Genomic DNA, 24,388 nt, shown 5'->3' with positions numbered 1-24,388 from the left:
TGGCTTGAGCTAACTCACCTTTCAAGCGCAAAATGTCTTGTTGGGCAGTGGCTAGCTCTTGTCCTTTGTTGAGTAACTGTTTGCGTTGCTCCTCTGCCTGCGTCTCGACTGTCTTAAGTCCACCTCGGCGCTTCTCCTCTTTTTTCCCTCTTCCACCAATTTGTTGGCCAGCTTTTGTTTCTCCTGCTTGGCCAATCCAAGGGCTTTCTTAGTCTCGATCCTGATGCTGGCTTCAGCCTTAGCCTCATTCTGAGCATCTTCTACCCACTTCTCAGCCACGAAAACCTCTTGGATAGCTTGGGCAAAAGTGATGAACAAGTTCATTGTGATGAAAGCAATACAAAAGTGCGTGTATGATTGAAAGGATAGAAAGAAAATCAAATGCAATAACAAAATAAACGAATTAGCAATTAATGTTGTTAATAATGGCACATACCAAAGCTAAGTCCCTTTTCAGGGATAGAAAAAGATCTGGTTGCCTCATCCCCTTCAGGGCATCCATGTCCTTAGGCAGCAAGATGGGCTGTTCCAGGGCCTCAGCCAGGTAATGGGTATGCCCTTTTTGGAATTCCCTTATAGAGGCGTGGCGAGGGAATAAGAGCCCCATTCAACTTCAAAGGAGGTGACCAACGGGACGGAGTTTGGCAAACCTTGGCCAATTCATGGCTATCCCTGCTTTCCACGGAGGAAGCTCGAGTTTGGCCCTTTGCCGCCTTTTGTTGCTTTTGCTTTTTCTTTTAGGCCGGCTCCTCTTCTTCAACCTCGTTCGCTCTTTTCTTCTTTTTGAGGTTGGGTATAGGAAGAAGGGAGCTTGGAGGAGGGGGAGGGGGTGGGAGATTGGTAGGAGGTTGAGGTCCCGAAGAGCCCTTCACGGTGGCTTGCTTACCCCTCTTGGCAAGAAGATCCTTCAAACCTGTCCCTGGTTGTCGAGACATTTCTTCTTCTTCCTCCTCGGCACTGCTGTCTACACGGGCCACTATGAAACCTTTGATACCAAAGCTCTTAGTGGATTCATTTTCTTCGTCCGAGAGGTTGACAATGTGGCCCTCTGAAGGTTTCTCTGCTTCCTCAAGTCAGAATTGGTCTATTTCTTCCTCAAGGGACAAGCGAGAAGATGTGGATTCTTCTCGGACGGCTGCTGTTCTAGGTTGTACTGGCAAGGGGATTGCTTTTATTGGGCGTATATATAGGATGACAGAAGGATCATTCGATAAATCGTGTGGAGCAAGGAACGCCGGTTTTGAGACGTCTATCCTTGTACGTCTCCGGTCACCCGCGATGATTGCATTGCCAATATCTTGAAAGGTAGTCGATAGCGATTCATATCCCAAGATGAGATGGGCTGCCTTCACTTGCCCGTCTTCACTCACGAGTACCTCGGATCTTAAAACTCTATTGAGGTCCGCGACGCTGGATAGGCTCAAACGGGACGATACGTGCTGTTTATCTGCAAAAACATCCGAAAAGCCAAATATGGTTAGACCAACAATAAACGTCAAACAAAGAGAAAAGTAAAGTACAACATAAATCTAAATGATAAAGTTAGGAGAACTAAACCCCAGGCTAGGGGACCTAAATCCTATGAAATCACACCTGGTTTTTCCTTTTTGACTGGACAATGAGGACCATTGTACCACCTCCTAAAGGTGATTAAGTAGTTGTCATTCATGCCTTTGTTAGATTTGGGAAGACACGATATGAGCCTAACAATGTTAGACCTAGACTTGAGGTAATACCACACGTCTTTAAGTTTGTGACACTCATACATATAGGCAACGTCGTGCCATGTGAGTCTCAAACCTATTTGCTCATTGAGAGCGTCGACACAACCTAAGATTCTAAACATGTTAGGTGTACATTGGTCTGGGCATAATCTATGATTACACAGGTATTCACTAGTTATGTTCTTCATGGGAAGCGTTATTTTGCCCTCTAAATATGCGATTATGGGAATGACAACTTCTCCTTATTTTCTATCATCGGTTATGGCATTTGGGGCACAATACCTTAAAACCTTCCATACCGGCGTCAGTATCTACTAAACATTTGAATCTACCCATTCAGTTGAGGTAAAAGTGTAGATTTAGAAAGGAAAGGGGGTACAGTTAATGGCCGAGGACTATAGCCGAGGAGAAAAAAGAATTTAGACATAGGAAAACTTATGAGAGAAGGAGTAGACGACTCTTCAAGAACTTCTTGGGAGTAGAGAAGACGAGGAATTCTTTAGAGCTAGTTGATTTCTGGAGTAAACGGAAAAATCGCAGTTTCCCAAGCGTTTTATATGAAAGGCGAAGCCAAATGATAGTTTTCTCGCTCAAAATTCAAAGGAAAAATCCAGACCGTTAGATGTTCATCTCACCGTTGGACGTGGGGGAAAGAGCATCGCTTGGGTCAATTAATAGGGGCGTTGTGGATTTCGAGGTGTCAGAAACAGTTTTAAAGGAAGAAAATGACGTTCTTGCGTGTGACAGTTTTAGAAGCGTGTGAGAGGTCAAAACCTCAAATTTCTCCTCGGATAAAGTAAAAAGATGAAGTTTTGAGGGGCTATTGTAAGGACAAAAGATTTAAGGCTTGTTCTTGGGCCTTGGGCCTGATTCAAGGGTATTAACTTATCCGAGGAAGGTTTAGTGGTAGTAACGATACCGAACTTAAAAGGCCACAAGCAAACTGTTGTAAAAGAGGCCCATGGAAATAGTTCGAGGAGGGGCATCTCCTCGGCTATATGAAACGAAGATCATATGATAACGCCATGATGTTTAGAAGGATATTGTAGAAGGTTTGGTGGATAAATATGTGTTCCACAAGAGCACAAGGAGGAAGAACGAATGAGAAATATCTTAGAGAAAGCTGCTACCACTGCATTAAAGACTCTGCACCTATCCCTCTGGCCACATTAATGAGGAAATGACATCTGAACAGTGGTGATCAACCTTACAGCTATTGTTGGAAGACTTCAAGAGGACGGTGGATGGGACAAGTATCTAGATTAGTGATCTAATCCATATGTGGAGGATGGAGGGAAGGAGGAAGATGATATAAAAAGGAAAAGAAAGGCATTCAAAGGGGGGAGGGGATTGGAGAAGAAAGAGAGAAACACTATACACATCACCCTCAATTGTAATCTATCTTTAGAACTAGGAAAAGTAATACAAACCGTTCTCGGCATACGTCTGAAGAGAATTTCTGTTACATAAACAGTTCGTTGCATGTGAATTGGGGATCTAGCCCATCATTTTTGTCATTCAACATCTATAGAACCTAGGTTTCAAGCCCACTCTTTACAAATTTCATTGTATTGGGCTTTTTGGGCATATTCCCTTCATACTGTTGGGTTTGTGTGTGAATTATGACCTTACATAATGCATTATACTTTAAAAAAAAATTATGTATAAATGAAAGTGGACATTTCAAAAAAATAGTATAAGAAATCATTTAAAAGTGTTTTCTTAAAAAATAATAAAAATAAAAATTAAGAGAAAAAAAAGAAAGAAAAGAAGAACCCATCGCCTAACCAAACAAAAGAAAGAAAAAAGAAAAAGAAAAAACAAACGTTACAGTGAAAAGTCAAAAGAGAAAAAGAGGGAGACTAAAAAAAAAACCAACGTTACAGTCTAAAAGTCGAGAAAAAAAAACCAACATTATAGTAGAAAGTTAAAAGAAAAAAAAGAGAGAAAAAAATAAAACCCCAACGTTACAGTGAAAAACCGTGGAAAAAAAAAGAATCAGAAAAGTGGGGTAGTTTATAAAAAAAATTTCTCATTTTTTACTCTTATTTTCTCTTAAATTTGGAGAGATTATATTTTAAAGGCAAGAGATAAAACTTATGGACCCATCACTCTTCTCTCCCAACAAAATAATAAAAAAATACCATTTTTTTACTTTATTTTTCTCAACCTATTTTTCGTAGTCCCTGTTTTCACCCAACCAAACCCACCGTTAAGGTAAGGTTGTCGTTATAGATTGAAGAGAAAAGAAAGAGAGAGAGAGAGAACCAAACCCACGCACGCTAGTCTATCATTATCATTATCATTATCATTACCATTACCATTACCATTACCATACATACTGGGAATTCTAAACGAAACAAAAACCATGCACTCCTGCCTTTCACACACACAGAGACAGAGAGAGAACCCAAACACAGACTCTATACGAAACTAATTCAGTCAGTCACTACTCACAGCTCTCATCAGCTTTCCGATCTCACCATGGCAGAGAAGCAGCAGCTGATCGTGGCCGTTGAAGGCACCGCAGCCATGGGACACTTTTGGCAAGCAGTCCTTTCTGATTACCTTGAAAAGATCATCAGGTCTAATCTAATTGCCTCACTATCCATTCCTAATTTCTTTCTTTAATATAATTCACTGATTGTTTTGTTGTTCTCCAATTACTTGTTTTAGGGATTTTTTTTCATTGTTTTGGTATGATATAATGGTTAGGCTTAGGATGATGCATGCTTTTAAAGGCGCTGAATTCGAGTTCTTTTTTTTGTTGAAAAGGTTCAATTTTTAGGGTTTTGAATAAGTTTTACAATGGTTTTGGTGGAATTTTAGTTCAACTTTGAATCTTTTGGCTTAGGAAGCTGAAAGTGGAATAGGAACTGGATCATCAAAATCCCTATTCTATGCACCCCTTTTTGTGAGTGTGTGTTCTAATTTTTTTTCCTTAATACATAAGTTTTGGTCTCAAGGGAGAGAGGAAAAGGGGAGATTTGAACTAGTGATTTTTTGATTTTGATGAGACATGATCCCTAGCTGAATGTGCTACCTGGGGTTCCTTTTGGTACCCTTTTAATGAATTGATTTACATATTAAAAAAATACAAAATTTTTCAATCATCTTAAGTCAAGGTTGATTTGCAATCTGCATTCCACCATCCAAAATAAACAAATTAATTAGTTGATTGTAGTGGACATCGCACTCTAGGAGGAAATAATAATGAGAGCACTCTAGCACTTAACCCAGTCCGCCAATTTGTCAATTTTGACACTAATTTTAGATGGTAAGATGGACATTCCAAATTAGTCATGAATGAGGGTGTTGATTGCAAAAATTTATAGTTTAGAATGAATATTGTAAATGAACCCTTGGTTTAGGTGATTAACTGCAAATACCCCATAAATTTGCTTCTAATTTTTAGATTTTATGAGATGTGTCATGCTATATAACTGTTTATGTTAGGAAGCCATGGGTAGAACTCAACCTTGAAAATCGACTTGCAAGGGAAGGTGCCCAAGAGTTTATAAACACATGGATAAGCTTACACTTAATCCATGTGAGATACTAGAATCATAACACACCACCACGCTCTGTAACTGACGTCCACGACGGCTCACTCTATCAACGCTGACCTGATAGTAGTCCTTTCTCTTTTTGGCGGCTCCACTCACCTATTAGGTTATTTTAATCTAGCCTCTAGGTTTTGATGCAGAAACAAGAAGACAACAACCCCAAACACCTCATTCCAATGAGAATCATACATCAAGCAACGCTCTAGCCATAACTTTTCCAAAATAAATCAAGGTTGATTTTCCCAGGTTCAAGGGTGAAGAACATGCTACTTGGGTTTATAAAGCAAACCAAAACTTCCAACTATTACAAGACCCCATATCATGAAAAGCTTCCAATGGCCTATTTTCACATGGATGAGGAAGCATTAGTATGGTTCCAAGATGTTGAACATATTGGGTTAAATGTTAGTTGGGATGCCTTTGGATCTACTGCTTATGACAATCCAATGAAAGCTACCACTCAAGAACACATTGCTCCTATGAGTGGTCCTATGGTCACTGATGTTAGCCAAAATAATGTTGCGCCAAGTGGACCAAGACTTTAGTAGAATTTCGAGGCTGTGACTAAAGAAGACTTATGAAGTCTTGAGGCAACGGAAAAGAAGAATCTACAATTTGCCTCTCTGCAACCTGTTGTTTGTGAGTATGATGAAGCTATTGTTATTGAAGGAGCCAATATGGTTAGAGTCCAGCAAATTAACCGAGTGTTTGAAGTTGTGGAAGGGACCTTGAAAGGACAAAAGACACGGCTATTGAACTACAAGACATTGCTAGTTCTCTAGTTATGGGCTGTGATTAATTCCTTTGGAGCTATTCGTGTAATCAATGGTCAAGATGCTTTGGCATATTGGGTAAGTGGCTGGTTTCCTCTCATGAAGTTGTCATTTCTCAACGACACCTTGTGGCAAGGTGTTTTGAAGGGGAGCGATGGGTAGAACTCACCCTTAAAAACCGGTTTACAAGGGGAGGGTGCCCAAGAGCTTATAAACATGTGCTAAGTTTGCACTTAATCCATGTGAGACACTAAGATCATAAAAGTTTACAATTTATGAAAATCATTATTTAGATAAATACTATGCAATGCAATTAATTTGTTCCTATTTTTAATTATAAGATGTGAGTGGTGATGAGCTTGGTGGCATTGAACCATTATCAAAGTAAGAAAAAAACTAGGCTAAAATGCAAAACCCACCCTCTATGTTTCACCAAAATTCATTTCAATCCTCTAACTTTGCTTTCGTTCATTTTAGTCCTTTAACTTTCAATTTTATTCAATTAAGGCTTTTCCATAAACTCTTGTCATATGTTGTGGTTAATTTTTCAATTTTTTCAATTAAAAAAATTCAATTAATGATTGAAAAATATTTTTCAGATAAAATTTTTTTTATAACAAAAGTTGATGAAATGAACGAAAGCAAAGTTAGAAGACTGAAATAAATTCTGAAAATAATTCTAAAAAAACTTAAGGTCTGTTTGAAATCCGCTTATTTTGCTGAAACTGAAAACTTTTTGCTGAAAGTACTATAGATGAAAGTAAAAGTTAGTTGAAATAGTACAGTGGTAACTATGAATAGTACCAAAAAGTGCAGTGAGACCCATGAATGGTAGCAAAAATAAGCTGAATAGTAAAATAAACTAGCTTTTCAATTTTTGCCAAACACATGCTTAGAGGGTGAGTTTTACATTTTAGCCAAAAATTTAATTAGAAGCTCTGGGTGGTTATGAGTTTAGTGATGTTGAACCATTGGCATGTTATTGGAACCGAAGTAAGCAAGAAATTAAATATAAGCTCTGGTTGGTGATGATCTTGGTGATGTTAAATTGTTAGCATATTATGGAAATCAAATTTATTGCTTACCAAAACATTATGGTTGTGTACATACCTTAATGGGTACTTTGAGGCCGTATCAAATAGATAAGTACCGATGAGGCGTGGCTCAAATTGCACCTTTCCTTGTAAGAACAACATGGAGGGTAAGGTTGTGGGTTCAAAAAACCTAAAAGGTGAGTGTATAATTTACCAGTAAAAAAATCAAATAGATTAGTCCCAAATATCATCATTTAATGTGAACTATTTTGTTCTTATACTAGAAATCAGAAATAACCAGACAATATTATTTCCCTTAATAGTGGTTTATTTTGGGTTTAATCTAGGAATGAAAATTTGTTCCAAAATTTTAATCAAATTGAATTCTAGGAGTGAAGTTTCATTATGAGATTCTAGTGTTGAGGTCACCTTTTTGCTTTAGTTGGTAGAAACTCCTTCAAATGTCTGATACTTATGGTTTGTAATCATTAAATCATTATGGTTTTGATCTTTTACATTCTGCAGAGGCAGGTCCATCTGGTAGCAGATTTTCCACTAGCTTATATGTGCCATAAGAGGCCATATTAGGTTTTTGTACTGGGTTGATAAATGCTAATTCTCTTACTGAGGGGGCCAATGACTTGTTAAAAAAAGAAAAAAGAAGAGAAGTTCAATGGCAATTCCTCTGTTAAGATTACTGGTTATGAAAATGGTAAGGGTTTATACACTAACCTCCCTTGAGCTTCTGAGAAATTTCAGAACCTCCTCGAATTTTTTGAAATGACACATCCATCCCAAGGTTATTACTTTTATTTTCTCTCTCTTGATATTCATTATCATATAACCAATATGATTAGTAAAACATAACACTTTTTTATTATTTATTATTTATATTTGATAGGTAGTAAAACATAACTTGAGGTTATGTTGGATGTGATTTTAATTTGGAAAATGTGTATTTTCACTTAATTGTAATTGTAATGACACGTAAATGGTCTTAGGGGTCAATGTTTATATATATATATATATATATATATATCAAAACTTCAAGGGGTGGAGTGTCATATATGAACATTGGAGGAGGTTTTTGACATTTCCCAAAACCTTGAGGGAGGTTAGGGTAATTTACCCCAATGGTAATATAAAATTCTCTCTCTCTCTCTCTCTCTCTCTCTCTCTCTTGGATTGGTAAGTTACGCACCTGGTGGGTCTTGAACCAAAACGTAATAACGTTTTTGTCTATTTTTATTTTTGTTACAATGGGATACTCTAGTTATTTTGTATGTCTTGTTTACCACTCAATTTTTGTAATTGAGGACATGAACTGAAATTGGATTGAATCATTATAAGGTCTGACAGATTAGGTTTTCATTTTCAAAGGTCTTGCCTACATAAGTAGAAAAAGCTTTGATAGGATCTTTATTGAACCTTACTGTAAAATTAAAATAGTAACTTGGATATTATATATGAAAAATGGCCAATGAATTTTCATGCTAGACAGCAGCTAGAAACTTTGCTACTGGTCTAATTAAGAGAGGAATTGTTGATTGGGTTTGTCTATTCATGAGTTTGGTTTTCATTGTGGATCAATCACTTTACATCCTAGAAAGCATTTGCAAATTGCACTTTGGCATTTTTAAGTGTGTTTGGGGCTGTAATTCTCAACTTGAGAAGAAAAGCATTATAAGTATATTCTCTAGATATAGTATAGGTGTACTTGTATTTGTATGTTGCCCGTATTTGTGTAGAGTTAGGTATATCTGAAAAAAAAGAAAAAAGAAAAAGAAAGAGGAGTTTCCCATCATTAATGTGTTGATAGGAGTGGATATGAATTGCTGACTTTGGGATATTATGTTGAAGCTATAGCTCAGCTTGCACTCTCTTCTCCCATAATAATTGGTTGGAGGGTGAGGTCATGGGCTTAAGATCCACTAAGTTCTTGTGTAGCTTACCCAAAAAAAGAAAAAGAAAAAGATTTGGAGTCCAATTGCAATTGAATGTTCAATCAACTGCATTCTTTTATAATGGTCTTATTTGTGTCATTTTATCTCCATCGACCAACCCCCCACTGGCCAGAAGCTGGCAGCTAGGTGGATGTCTGCATGTCACTGATTCAGTGTTGGAAGTCTGTTTAAACATCCATAAACTTAGAGTTTCGCCACTAAGAATTAATTACAATGGGAATATTCAAAAATAAATATATTGTAATCTGAGTTTTTTCCCCCCCTTTTTCACTTCTTGTTTTTAAGGTTCTTATTTATGTGTCTTTTTATTTATTTAATTTTTTAAGGGATGCTAGTTGATCACCTCTTGCTTTCAGGAAATCATGGTCCTAGTCTTCAACTAATTTAGCTGATATTTTTGCCGACTTGATGTTTGTCCCCTTTCTTGTTACTTTTGGTTTTGAAACCTGGTGTTGTTTGAGAATAAATATATATTTTATTTCATTAGTATTGTTTTTATACAGGTATTGTTTAACTGCATTATCATTTACTCAGATCACATCATAGACATTTTATTTAATATTTTATGCCAGTTCTGATTTATTGTGTTTCAAATGTAGGTGTTTCTGTGGAAATGAGTTGAACGGGCAGGTAAATCCTCTTTTTGTCATGATGCAGTTATTAGAATCTGTCTTGCCACTGATAACTCATCCTACCTAATTGGAATTTATAGTCTCTGTTTATGATACTTGATAATAAGGCATATGCCAAGAAATGCCGATTATTCATCTAATTCATTGGCAGCAAGCACTGTAGTTGAACAAATCAGGCACATAATGATTTCCTTTATATGGATGTTTCTATTTGATTGAGCATGATATTATGCATTCCTTGAACTTCCAACTGCTGTTGGTATTTGTATATTTTTCTTATTTAATTGAAGATTTCAGTTGTAGAAAGTTTTGTAATCTTTTCTGTAAGCTTTGGATTTGTAGCTTGCTAATTATTGCATTTTTAATGCTGATGTATATATATGTGTGTTTTTTTTTTTTTGAAATACAGAAGCCCTCTAGTTCTAATGTTGAGTTCTCCCTGGTCACTTTTAATACCCATGGATCCTATTGTGGTATGTATTTTTCTCATTCTTCTTAAACTGTCTTACAGATTATTATTTTTTTTGATAAGTAATAAGTTTTATTGATATAAAAAAGGAATACCCTAGTACACAGGGAGTGTACAAGGGGTCAAGAAATCAAATACAAAAATTGCAAGAGTCTAGGAAATCAATAAAAGAAGGGAATGATTGTTTTTGCAAAGCAAACAACCAATCCTGCAAAGTTCTAAAAAAGAATAGCTTGAGGTCCAGAATAGATCTCTCAATATCTTCAAAACATCTACTATTTCTCTCCCTCCAAAGACACCACATTAAGCAATGTGGAATGATGGACCAAATATAACCATTTCGATGACGACCAAAGCTGCCTTGCCAACACCCTAACAGCCCCAAAACAGTGTGCGGCATAACCCAAATTACTCCAAATAGACCCAAAACCATAGACCATAGATCCATAGCAATAGGACAATGAAGGAATAGATGGTCAACTGATTCACCATTTCTTTTGCACATGTAGCACCAATCCAAAATCCACACCTTCCTTTTCATAAATTATCAATCGTCAAGCATTTCCCTAAGGCAGCAGTCCAAACAAAGGAAGCTACTCTAGAGGGAATCTTTTGCTTCCAAATACTTTTCCAAGGAAAACCATAGATAGTGTTGCCAACTAGAATTCTATGATAATCACTAACCATGAATCCCTTATCTTTGCTAGGTATCCAACACATTTTATCCTCACCAAGCCCCCTTATAGGAGAACCATATATGGTTTCCATGAAGTCTGACATAGCCTCTACTTCCCGAGCATGCACTCCCCTAAAGAATCTCACATCCCAAAAGAGTACACCATTGGAAGACTTCATAAGCTCAGCCACACTGGCATCTTTATTCCTGCAAAATCTGAACAAGTCAGGATATCTAACAGCAAGGGATGTCTCTCCGCACCACCGGTCTTGCCAAAACTTCACTCTAGACCCATCACCAATATCATACAGAATATGGCGTGAGAAAGAAGGCCATCCTTGATAGATATTTTTCCATAAACCAATACCATAAGGGCCATTCATAGATCTGGTACACCAGCGCCCCCCCCCCCCCACACACACATCCATATTTCATCTCTATCACTTGTCTCCAAGGGCATCTTTCTCATTCCCAAATCTCCATAGCCACTTCCCAAGTAAAGCTTCATTGAAAAGTCTTATCTTCTTTATATGGCATCTTCTTGGAAAAATAATGTAATGCGGTATTACTACCATCCAACCCCACTTTTCTTCTTCTTACATTATTGTATCTGATTCAAGCATATAGACATCATAAAGTTAAATTGGAAATTCTTCCATTCATGGTTTTGAAACCTTTTAGTGGTTTTTGCCTTTCTGGACTAATTCCACTTTTGCATCTTTGGCATAGTAGAAGTTTAATACAACTTTGTATACATGTACTTGATGTCCGTTATAAAACTTCCTTGACATTTTGAACTCAACTAAGCCCTAATTCTAAATTGGGGTTGGATTCATGGACAATGAGAACCATGTTCATAAGATGTGATAAAAGTTTTATGCTGACCATCATCCTACTACAAACCTTTTCCTTTATTCAGGCTTGGGACTGGCTATGCAAAAGGATATGTCAATAAACTTAGCATGCACGAAGTTAACTTTCAAACTCATCTTAAGATGTATTTTTTTCTTAACCAAGCTTTTTTCAGGCTTGTTTTTTTTTGTACAATAATATAATGTCTTGGATTTTATGAAGCTTGAATTGCACCAAGCTTACAATATGCAATAACTTCTATGTTTGCATATCAGTTGCTAAGTGTATATTTTGCCTTCCTTCATGCAGGGTGCCTGGTACAACGGACTGGCTGGACAAGAGATGTAGATAATTTCTTACAGTGGCTTTCATATATACCCTTTGCTGGTGGTGGTTTCAATGATGCTGCAATTGCAGAAGGGCTTGCTGAAGCTCTGATGGTGTGAAGTGTTTGATCTTCTATTCTTTTTGTCCCTCCCATATTTAGTTTCAGTTAACAGATATCTGTGCGATCTTGTTATATATAAGTCTGCCTCATGCACACTTCTTACATACTTTTCTTTCGGCTACGGACTTAAGTCATACACTCTCCAGGAATGTTTTGAGTCTCTTTGTTATTGCTACATGGTTTGATATTTACACTTTGTTTGTTTGAAGTAAAGTATTTTCCGTAAAACGTTTTCCCATTTCTAGGTGTTTTTTCGCATATAAAATGTGGTCAAAGTTGTAAAATATTTTCCATTAACAATAAATCTTTAATAAAAAGTTGTAAAATGTTTTACCTTTAAAAACATGATAAAACATTCACAAAAACACATAGTGCTTGCCCTCTCCCCATCTAGTGGATAGGGGCAGGGCAGCTGGTGCCTGCAGTTCTGTTGCCACTTGCCAGAGCCGGTGGTGTAGTCACCAAAGATGTCATTCCAGCAGTGGTCACCGGCAGTCCAGCACAGGAGCCACCTTTCCGATTGCCGGTTCTGGTGGTCCGGTCACTGGACCGCCAGCGGCTCCAGTGGCTAAGCCACTTGTTTTTGTGGTTTGATTGAAGAATTTCACATGTCACACAAAATGCCTAAAAATATTTTACTGAATTTTTTACATGAAAAATATATACATTGGAAAATGTTTTACTTCAAAGCAAATGGAGCCTAAAATCAGGCAGAGGCCTTGGTTTAGGTCCCTCCTAGGGTCTTGAAAACTATCTTCACATTGACACCCCTCCTATTCCTACCGTAAAATAAAGCAGGTCTAGAACTTGCTAGAGGTGAACAACCAAGGAGCTGCCGGTTAAAGATTTTGCTGATGATGATTGCAACCAACATCTGGTAGAATTTCTGTGATTGCATTCTGTGATATCGTTCCCTCAACCTAGGTTATGCTGAAAATTCTCATCAGCACTTGTCAGTGCTTGCTATTAAACAGATGGGGGCTTGAACAAGTTTTAGGCAATAAATGGTGGTGATCCTCAACAATTTACTGTTTATAACATAACTTAAGTTGTACTTATGCAAGTTTGGGAGACTTCTGTGCATTTTGAAAGGGCTTATGGCATTCTCTTCATCCTGTTCATATGATGGTTATTCAAGTTTGGGAGACTTCTGTGCATTTCATCAGTTTGCTCTAATGCTACATGCTTTGTTAGATCACATATCTTTGCTTTTCCTACTTGTAGTTTTTTATAACTTGGTGTTCCCCTTTTCCTTGTATCACCTTCAACTTGAATCGAATCTCTTTTCTGGGTTGGTGATTTTATTATACAAGAAAAAACCCCATAAGTGACTTCTAATTTTCTTGCTCAATTGTCCTATCTCTTTGTTTTCATGAATATAATTAAAATTCGTGCAAGGGTTGGTTGCTGATCTACTCCAAGCTCTCACTTAAATAATCCTTTCTTGGTCCAGAATTTTGGACTAGCTATGCATTGTTATTATGGTGGTAGCTCTAAATGATCTCACCATATCCTTGTTAGTATGGGCTTTGATGAAAAAATTCAGACAAGATAGATTTTTAATCATTATTCATGCTGATCCTTCCTTGTTCATAGTGACACTGTTGCATTAGATGCACTCCTTCATGTGATGAATTGTTTCGAGTACATAAGTGATTTGCCATTGTATTACCAGTGACCATCGATCCTTGACTATAAAGATGCATCTAATTTGGTTTATATTCAAAGAATTTAAAGCAACTAATTGGATTTTACTAAGCACAAATAAAAGTTCATAATTTTCATCATCTTATTGGCACTATTTCTTATGCACACCCCTTATTGAGTGTCTACTGTTTCTTTTGATGCTTTAATCAGTACACGCACTCATTAAATATCTACTGCTTTTTTTGATGCTTTAATCAGATGTTTCCTATTCTGCAAAATGGAAACCAAAATCAACAAAATATGGATTCTCAAAGGCATTGCATTCTTGTTGCTGCTAGTAACCCTTATCCCTTGCCAACACCAGTTTATCGGCCACAGATTCAAAATTTGGAGAAGGGTGAAAATATAGAAGAACAAACAGAAAGCCGTTCCTCTGATGCTGAGACAGTTGCTAAATCATTTGCCCAAGTACATTTAGCATTGCTTAGTCTTATTTATTGATGGTTGTTTGCATTTTTATGAGGGTTCCCCTGTCATGAAGTAACAGATCCTTAAATTTTCCATGCAGTGCTCTGTTTCTCTGTCAGTCATTTGTCCAAAACAGCTTCCTAAACTTAGAACAATATTCAATGCGGTAATGACAATAATTTTACTCAGTTTAATGTTTCATTAGTGTTTCTTGCTTTGAGCTTGCCAAGAATTTCATATCTAGGCTACCCAATACCTCAACTGAACTATTCTCTATTCAACGATTACTCTCTAGAGCTTGACTTCTCTGAAACTAACTGCTTGGTTTAGAATGAACGTATATAGCCTGTGCTGGTTATGTGATACTTATCTAGATGAAAGCACCAACTAAATCTATAAACTATATTTTTTAATTAAAAAAAAACTTTACATATTAGGCTAGAATCTATATCATGCTCTATTTTTGGAGCACACCAAAGGGAAACACCAATTCTTTTTTGCTTACTGGAAGCTGGGTATGTTACTTACCACATCAATTTATTAATTTAGGCAAGGCGCAATCCCCGGCCTGCAGATATAGCAGTAGACAATGTGAAAAACCCTCAGTTTCTTGTTCTACTATCAGAGAATTTTATGGAGGCTCGTGCTGCTTTAAGTCGTTCTGGAATTACAAGTTTGCCTTCAAATCAGAGTTCTGTAAAAGTGGACATGACTCCTGTTACTTCAGTCACAGGACCGCCTCCAACTTCTATTCAATCAGGTTATGCATCCTATGCATCCATTTAATATGATATTTGGTTGCTTGTCTCTTTTGAAGCGTGAATGAACTAGTTCACATGACCTATTTGTTTCTTTTGCCTTTTCCCCCACATGTGTTAGCCAACTGGGCTTGTTTATAAAGAAAAAATAGAAACACTTTAAGCAAGATTTTCTTAATACTGCATTTGCTCCACCCACCTTTCAACAAATTTATTTATTAAGGAAGAAAGCATAAACACTTCTGTATTTTTCCAATGCAAAAACTTCCAACAAGCCTTTCTCACAACAACACTAGTCCCACTTTGGGGGAAAAAAAGGGAGAATGATGTTAACAATTTTTTAACATATAGATGGGCTATTCTTCCCTTTAATATTTTATTCTTAGGATGGAAACTTACCCACATTTGATATTTTATGTGTCAATTTCCAATAACCAAGGCTTTGTAAGCCTCTATCCTACGTTAAAAATGAAATGAAAATTTAAGAATAATTAGCGTCACAAGTTAATAAGCTAAGCTAATGTATTTGGGATCTTAATGGAAGTGGGAAGTTTGATACTCGGTCTTTTTATCATAAGATTTGAAATGCTTCTCCTTCCACTTTTCCTTGGAAGGGCATTTGGAAAGTTAAAGTTCCTAAAATGGTGGCTTTTTTCATATGGACAACAGTTCATGGTTAGATTCTAACCTTGAATAACCTTATGCTTCGTGGTTGTCCTTTGGCGAATCGTTGTTGTATGTGCTGTTGTAATGCGGAATCTGTGAATCACCTGTTACTTTTTTGTTCGATAGCTCATTCTTTGTGGATGTATATACTTCGGTTGTTTGGGATCGATTGGGTCAAGCCAGGTTCAGTTGTGGACTTATTATTTAGTTGGTATCATTGACTTGGGAAACATAGTTCTGATGTTTGGAATTTGGTCCTAGGCTGTTTAATGTGGACTATTTGGTCTGAACGGAATGGACAGTCTTTTGAGGATGAGGGTAAAACTGTGGTTCAGTTATTAGAGCCTTGCCAGCGGACCCTCTTTGATTGGTCTCGATGTTGGGGTTTCTCGGATTGTTCTACCCTTATGGATTTTCTTTCGTCTATTAGAATAGATTAGGGGCTACTTATGTCTTTTTTTCCTTTTTCCTCTGTTTACTACTGTGAACTCTTTGTATTTTTCTCGCTTTTCTCTTAATAATAATATTCTCTTCTTACTTATTAAAAAAAAAAAAAAACTATAAAACCCAGAACTACTCTCTTTTCCGATTCTGTCTGGTTTGGTTTTTAAGACTATGTTTCCACCTGTCAAATTTTATACTTGAATTTAAAGAGTCCAAATTCATCATGATCAAGTCTCTGCATGGTTGGTTATATCATATTTGCATCATAGAGGAAGTAGTTACTAGGTGTTAAAATAATTGGTTAAGTGATTAATAATAATTTCACAATTTCCTAGTAGTTTAAGTTTTGGGGACAAGTGACCCTACCTCCCATCTAAAAGTTAAAAATTCTACCTATTGGGCCCCCATTAATTGGGGGATGTCTCGGCCCATACATGAGGGTTAAGAAAAATGAAACTGAAAAATGACACACATAGTACTCTAGCTCTGGGGAAAATTGTGTCTGTGCAAGAAGTTTGCATATTTATTTCTAATCTGAAAACTTCTCTTTAGTGGATTGTGAATTTTAGCCACAGTTGAATGGCAGGTATATGCCTCAGATGGTAGCTAATAGTTTGGAAGGCTAATCGCAACTATTGGTTAATTGTTGCTTAATATTCTGATTGGTGGACTTACTTTCCCTTTATTGATTTTCAGTGAATGGGTCTATCATGAATAGGCAACCAATATCTGTTGGCAATGTTCCCCCTGCTACTGTGAAAGTTGTAAGCGTTGCATATCCTTCACTATGGTTGACTTATTCCTGGGAATTGAATGTTCTTTGGATAATATGCGGAATTGGATTGTGTAAGCAGTATTGAATTCATAATATGTTTTTCAGGAGCCAAGCACTATAACTTCCATGGTAGCTGGACCTGGTTTTTCACATATGCCACCTGTTGCACGTGCTGCTTCTCAAGGAGTCCCAAGCTTACAAACTTCTTCACCATCTTCTGCTTCTCAAGAAATGATCACAAATAATGACAATGTCCAAGATTTGAAACCCTTAGTAAGTGGTGTGTCACAACCTGTACGTCCTGTTGGCCCTGCTCCAGCAAATGTGAACATTTTGAACAATCTCTGTCAAGCACGACAAGTGATGAACTCTGCAGCTTTAACTGGAGGATCCTCTATAGGACTTCAACATCAGACTCCTATATCCATGCATATGTCAAACATGATATCCAGTGGGATGGCATCTTCTGTGTCTGCTGCTCAAAATGTATTTTCATCTGGACAGTCTGGCATTACATCGATAAGTGGGTCTGGAACCCTTTCAGGGACTGGACAGGTTGCACAAAACTCAGGTCTTGGTTCATTCAATTCGGCAACTTCTAATGTGTCTGGAAATTCAAACCTTGGGATTTCTCAACCAATGGCTAATCTCCAAGGAGGTGTTAGTATGAGTCAATCAGTACCTGGTATGAACCCAGGGAATCTTTCCGGAGCACAAATGGCACAAAGTGGTATTGGCATGAACCAAAACATGATGAGTGGCCTTGGGCCATCAGTTGTCTCTTCTGGAACTGGAACAATGATTCCGACTCCAGGAATGCCTCAACAAGTACAATCAGGGATGCAATCACTAGGCGTAAACAACAACTCAGCAGCTAATATGCCATTGTCACAACAAACATCAAGTTCTTTGCAGTCATCACAATCCAAATATGTGAAAGTCTGGGAGGTAAGTCCAGAATACAAAGGATTAAGGATGGATTTTTGCAAATTGCATGTGGCTAAGTTTTTAAATTTCACCCATGTTCTACCTTCCCTTACAGATGGCCATATTTGGAAAAAATAAAAAATAAAAAATAAAAAATAAAAAATTCTCATTTTCTATGCCTGCCCAAGCTAATGGAACAGAGAGTATGTATAGTAAAATATCCTGTCCATGTGAAAGTTTAGAAGGTCAAAACACCCTTAAAATATCCACTTGAGTTAGTGTAACACTGTAACAGTTTTTTTTTTCCCCCCTTTAGTTTAGTAGAGATCAAAGCCCCATATCCTAAAGTAGTACAATCTTGACAATACTTTTTGACTGATATTATCTATCAGAAGATAACATATCTTTTTTTGTAATATTAAAATTTTGGATTTTTTTTAACCAGCAACTTTTTTGTACATGGTTGTAACCAAACACCCCTTGCTCCTGGGCTTCTGGCTGAGAGAAAAGAGCCACAGGGTGTGGGGAGGGTAACACTATCAACAACATCGTCTACCTTGTGATTTTTTATTTTTTATAAATTGTTATTTTTGTAACTGCTTATTATAAATCAAATTTATTCATCGAGGAGGTTCTGAACTTGTCCTCTGAAACTGACTTGTAGTTGGCTCTTTATTACGTTACATGGTATAGTTGTGTAATCACTAATTTTTTTGAACAATCAAATGCATGCAGGGAAATTTATCTGGCCAGAGACAAGGGCAGCCTGTCTTTATCACCAGACTGGAAGTATGTTTCTAGTACCTGAAAAATTTTATTTACTATTGAGGAACTTTTTCTTCTTTTCTTTGTTCTTTAAAAAGTTTTTGAAATTGCAGTAATGTATGATATTTCAAGCACCTGATAAAAAATTATGCAAATATATGGTGTACTTTCTCTTTTTCATTTTACATTCGTTTTAATGTGTTGATATTGTTTGATGATCTTTTTTACCTATGTTATCTTGTTAAATTTGTAAATCTCACGGGCCAATTCTTTGTGATAGGGTTACAGGAGTGCTTCAGCTTCTGAAACGTAAGTCCAGGAAGTATTTTCTTATTTCTGCCCAAAAAAAAAAAAATCTTCAGAATAGTTTTAAGAACTTAGCTACATGCTTTGACATCAAACTCAATTTTTATTCTAAACTTAAGAGGAAAAATGAGTCTAGTGATTTGCTAATGCTAATTGCCGGATTAGCTCACTGACTAGTAATAAGTTTCTCATTTGACTGATGATCAGTAAAGGATTATACTTTAATTAAGCCTTCATCATTTAAAATTAAAAATATGGATCGTAGGGAGATGGTTCAGCATTGGTTTCCAGCCTTTCGTTTTGTTTTTGTTTTGTTTTTTAAAGAAAATAAATTTAATCTACAGTGGCATGATTAGTCACCGAAGCAATGTCTTGTGGTTGAGTTTTCTGTTCTTGTTGTGGAAGGAACCACTGTAGATGATGATATTCTATCGGAGAGAGAATTCATAAGTCCCAATTAGATTTTAATTTAGCATCCAGAAGTAGTTTAAAATTCTTTTAAATAATTTCTGCCGGTATGTTAGCACCTATGAATGCATTATCTAGCATTTTAGTCATAAACAAGGTGGATGACCTCAATCAAAAGCCAATATGTAAAGGATGACTCGAAGATCTCAGTATTTCTTTTCAATACCCTGACATAGACTATGAGGTGCTATTAGTTCTGTATATGGGTTTCAGTCCTTCCTGTTTACTTATTGAACATAAAAAATGAAAAGTTCTGTATTTGGGTTTCCTATTTTATGTGTTTCCCAACAGCTACATCTTTTTGGGATGAAAAGTTTCGGATTCCTTGTTTAGCACACTGTAGAAGATTAATCTATACTTACTGGCATGTATATCTCCTGTGCTTTTCAGGCTTGCAGCAAACTGGCCGCCAACAATGCAAATAGTTCGGCTAATATCTCAGGACCACATGAACAATAAGTAATTCTTCTGAGTGAAAATTTTGATTTCGTCTACTTATGCTTGTGTCTCTGTCCATTTATCTTTCTGGATTTGTTATATTTTTGAGCTTGTTAACTTCATTGTGTTCAATATTAGGCAATATGTTGGAAAGGCAGATTTTCTAGTTTTTCGCGCAATGAACCAGCATGGCTTTCTTGGACAACTGCAAGAAAAGAAGCTTGTAAGTTGTCTTTAGCTATTTCTTAACCCCCCCCCCCCCCCCCAACGCGCACGCACACACGCACACACACACCAAAAAAGGGTCAACACCCGATTAAGGTGATGGTTGGTTCTGATACCAAATGTTACAAACCCACGGGTAGAACTCACTCTTGAAAACTGGCTTACGAGGAGAGGGTGCCCAAGAGCTTATAAACACATGGTTAAGTTTACACTTAATCAATGTGGGACACTAGGATCATAACATAAATGTTAGGAATGCTATAAGCATATGGATAATAATTGTTATATTGAGATTTAGTTAGTTAGTTACAATTCCAAGCATGTTAATCATATTTAGCGCATGTTGGAATTATTAATGCACATGGGGAATAATAGAACCAATAGGATGAGGCCATGTGGACCAATGAGATTAGAGTAAATCTCCTATAAATACATGATTGTAATCCAATATGAGATATTAATTGAAGAATAAACCAATTTCTTAGTGCATTAGTGCATCTCTCTCTCTCTCTCTATGGAGGGTGACTACCTTGAATTAAGTCAATTTCCCTACAATTCCCATCAATCCCTCCATAATTCCTATCCATCCCCATTAGGAACTACTAGATTCCTAATATTTGTATCAGAGCCAATCATCACTCCGATTAATCGAGTGTAGTTCATTGAGTATGTGATCAAATGAGTTGCGGCTTTGTGTTCGAATCCCAAAAGGGGCAGCCTAGAGGCTGGATTAAAATTACTAATAGTTGAGTGGAGCCACCAAAAAGAAAACGGGCTACCAACGGGTAAGTGTTGCTAGAGTGAGCCGTCGTGGACGTCGGTTGCGGAGCGTGGTGGAATGTTATGATCCTAATGTCTCACATTGGTTAAGTGTAAGTTTAACCATGTGTTTATAAGCTCTTGGACATTCTCTCCTTGTAAACCGGTTTTCAAGGGCGAGTTCTACCCATGAGTTTGTAACAATATCAGTATATGTTTCTTTTGTGGATCTAGAACTGATCTTTTACTAGGTTAGCATAATGGTGCCAACTCTGTGGCTTTATATAAGTGGGAATTCTTGAAAGTATGGTGATTAATTGGGAACATTCTCTATAATACCAGATTTTGCACAAGTTAAAATGTTTACACAACTGGGAAAAGCGAGCGTAGGAACTGGGAATATGTTCTACACTAAAAACTACAACCAGCCTTTTATTAGCTAATTAGATGTTTTATTTAATTTTCTAGAGTCAAAGTTATTTTTGTAATTCAATAATTGGGTTTTGATCTAAGTTAATTAGGATTAGCGTTTTGATCTAACTCATATGGAGACAAGTTTATGATAATAAAATTTTAGTTCGAGTGTGAAGCCTTATAGCTCAGCTGACACCTCTTGATGTTTCCAACATAGATTTCCAGGGTTTAAATTCTCCCTCGCTGACCTATAGAATTATCAAAATAAAATTTTAGTTAGAATTTTTCAAATGACTTTGTGCTGACTCCAACCAACCCTAATTGTTGATTCCTAGGTTTATCTTATTTTTCTGTTTTGGATGTTCTGCAAATTTCTTTAGAAAATTTTATGCTGAATAACTTTGGTATCAAGCTCATTGTTTTCAGTCATTGAACTAGACCAACATATATACAGTTAGCAGGCGTTTAAGGTGGAATGAGCTCTCTCAAATCTGATATTGAATATACATTCTACAGTTGATCTGGGGTTTGAACTAATTTCACTTATTGTGAAGTTTCCCCATAATGAAAATAATTGCCGCTTAGATTTTAAACGCCAAGAATTTTGTAGCTCAACTAGTTAGCACCTTCTTGTGTTTCCAAATGAGACATCTAGGGTTCAAATCCCCCCTTCCTCTACTGTCAAATTATCAAAAAAAGATTTTAAATGACATTTGAACCTTTTTAATTACTAACATTTGAAGCCTGTTAATCCCTAAAACATGTTTTAAGAATATTCCAATGGTCTTAAATCCTTCGATTCTGAAGTGTTATAGAACAACTGCTTAGATTCTTCAAGACACACTCAAATAAACCTTGTAGAATTGTTTACTTCAATAAGAATTAAGAAGTCATATGCTTTAGAATTTGGATGTGGAACACTGTATCTCTATGTTTGATGACATGCATTTGGAGGGAGAGGTATGCATTTTTTATGAAACTGGGTTCTGATTGCTTAAACTAAGATTTTTATTTTTGAGATCACTTTTCAATTGGATAAGGTCAAATAAGGGAAATTGGGGATTTTGCTTCTTGCTCTTTTTGGGAATGCTTAGATCTTTAGGGGTTTTTAGACCACATAAATTCTTTTCTTGTGTACCTCTTTTATGCTGACCAAATATAAGGGCTACGCCCTCTTTTCATACAAAATTATTACTTAAAAAAAAGAAAGTAATATGCTTCAAAAATGCTGTAATGAACAATTTCATGAATTATTTATTTTTAATTTTGGCTGGATAAGGGCTTTGAACCCCTGCTGCTTTGACCATGCATCATGAAACTTTACCGCCTAGATAAGGTGGCATCTTTGCTTCCATTTGATATTTTAAACAGCTTTAGTTTTGTCTTATTTTGTAAATTTGAAACCTCAAATGTATGTCTGCTGGGATCTTTTAGTGCTGAAGTTTTCAATTTTTATTTCTATAGTGTGCGGTCATTCAATTGCCATCTCAGACATTGCTGCTCTCTGTTTCTGACAAAGCCTGCCGCTTGATTGGAATGCTTTTTCCTGGGGTAAGATTGTTGTGAACTTCAATTATTATCAATTAACTGAGATTTTGTTTACTACATGCCATCTGGAAAATCTTATAGCCGCCAACTCTGTGCTCTCACATTAACAAAAAATTACCAGGTTCATCAAAACTAAAAGAAAGTTGCAAAATAATTTGTGACCTTGTTTTCTCAAAACTTACTTTTAGAGTAAACTTAATTAGCTTTCCACAATGTAAAAGTTGCTTTTGCATATTTGCATTTCTTTTTTAATCTTTAATGTTGAAGCCAGTGAGTTCAGGCTCCAAAACAAGTTTGTGGGTTAACCATGTAGGATTACTCAGCTTTGCAATTTACTAAACCTAAACCATCTGTGGAATCAGGATATGGTTGTGTTTAAGCCACAAATATCAAGTCAGCAGCAACAACAGCAACAAATGCAACAGCAGCAGATGCAATCTCAACAGCATCCACAGCTGCAACAACAGCACCTTCCGCAACTGCAACAACAACAGCAGCTTCCGCAACTGCAACAGCAGCAGCTTCCGCAGATGCAACAACAACAGCAGCTTCCTCAACTGCAACAGCAGCAGCAGCAGCTGCCTCAACTGCAACAGCAGCAGCAGCTGCCACAACTGCAACAGCAGCAACCACTCTCACAACTGCAACCACAACAGCAACTTCAGCAACTGCAACAACAGCAACCACTCTCACAGCTGCAGCAGCAGCAGCAGCAGCAGCTTCCGCAACTGCAGCAATTGCAGCAACAGCAACAACTTCCGCAGCAACAACAAATGGTTGGGACAGGGATGGGTCAAGCTTACATTCAAGGTCCAGGCAGGTCACAGTTAGTTTCTCAGGGACAGGTTCCATCACAAGGGCCACCAAACATGTCTGGAGGGGGCTTTATGAATTAATTATTGTATTGACTCATTTGGGACTTCAGTATGTTAGGTTATACAGAACTTTCTTGATAAGTAGTTATACGGAACTTTGTTTGCTATGAGATTGAACCTACAATGGGCCTTATCAACTCATTACAAAGATTATAGTCAGCTTACGGATAAGAGTACCTGTAGGTTTACATCAAAGCAGATGTTTTTATGTCAAAAAGCTATCATAGCAGGAGTTCCTGTTAATGGGTACTTTATTTTGGTGAATAAGATTAATTTTCTTCTACTGATCACAAATTTGGCTTTGCAAACTCACGTGTAACAAACAAATATTCTTGCTGACATGTTTTGGGGGCAGTATATTGTTGATCTTTCAGCTTCAGTGTTTGATCAGCCTTATTGTGCATTCACAAGAATTGAGTTAATAAATAATGAGAAATTAGTTATGTTTGTCTGTCTGTCTGTCTGTCTGTCTATCTATCTATATATCCACGTTTTAGAGATTGTCTAGTGTCATGTATTCCAGTTGGGGAAACTGTGATGAAACACATTTAATGCGCTAGGCTAATATGGCATAAGATTTTATCCTTGGGAAATTTTTTGCAGACTATTTGTTTCTCAGAGGACCACCCAATTTTGGTGAAGATTCTGAACCACCAAGGAAATAATGAGCAGGTTTATTAAATCTAGAATTCCCAAGGCCCTAACCTGAAGTCTAGGGATTAAATTAAAGGAAGAAAGGTACTAGTTTTGAGATACATTGATGATTT

The 24,388-nt window shown here is 36.8% G+C and overlaps 1 protein-coding gene across 3 annotated transcripts; it reads left to right on the top strand.

Moving 5' to 3' along the window:
• Positions 1-3,986: 3,986 nt before the first annotated feature.
• On the top strand, positions 3,987-23,915 carry LOC142608201 (mediator of RNA polymerase II transcription subunit 25). 3 transcript variants are annotated; one of them, XM_075779926.1, is made up of 16 exons: positions 4,003-4,309; positions 9,661-9,691; positions 10,103-10,166; positions 12,000-12,130; positions 14,044-14,253; positions 14,333-14,419; positions 14,803-15,013; positions 16,818-16,885; positions 17,002-17,844; positions 18,559-18,612; positions 18,869-18,897; positions 19,753-19,821; positions 19,939-20,023; positions 22,663-22,749; positions 23,109-23,298; positions 23,329-23,915. In XM_075779926.1, the coding sequence occupies exons 1-16, from the start codon at positions 4,209-4,211 to the stop codon at positions 23,640-23,642; spliced, it is 2,574 nt and encodes an 857-aa protein (XP_075636041.1). In that variant the 5' UTR covers positions 4,003-4,208; the 3' UTR covers positions 23,643-23,915. The 3 variants fall into 3 exon arrangements, with proteins under 3 accessions (XP_075636040.1, XP_075636041.1, XP_075636039.1); XM_075779925.1 differs by having other exon boundaries at positions 3,987-4,309; positions 14,354-14,419; positions 23,109-23,915; XM_075779924.1 differs by having other exon boundaries at positions 23,109-23,915.
• The last annotated feature ends 473 nt before the right edge of the window (positions 23,916-24,388 follow it).

The sequence above is a fragment of the Castanea sativa genome, chromosome 8 (assembly GCF_040712315.1).
Source record: "Castanea sativa cultivar Marrone di Chiusa Pesio chromosome 8, ASM4071231v1".
Taxonomy (NCBI): domain Eukaryota; kingdom Viridiplantae; phylum Streptophyta; class Magnoliopsida; order Fagales; family Fagaceae; genus Castanea; species Castanea sativa.
Note: the sequence above shows the minus strand (reverse complement) of the source record. Positions and strands in the feature narration are given on the sequence as shown.

Bases quoted from the DNA above. Each gene is read 5' to 3' on its own strand.
- LOC142608201 (XM_075779924.1), top strand. From the start codon at position 4,209: ATGGCAGAGAAGCAGCAGCTGATCGTGGCCGTTGAAGGCACCGCAGCC. The intron at 15,014-16,817 runs GTTATGCATCCT...ATTGATTTTCAG, and splicing joins TCCAACTTCTATTCAATCAG to TGAATGGGTCTATCATGAAT. The intron at 16,886-17,001 runs GTAAGCGTTGCA...TATGTTTTTCAG, and splicing joins CCCCTGCTACTGTGAAAGTT to GAGCCAAGCACTATAACTTC.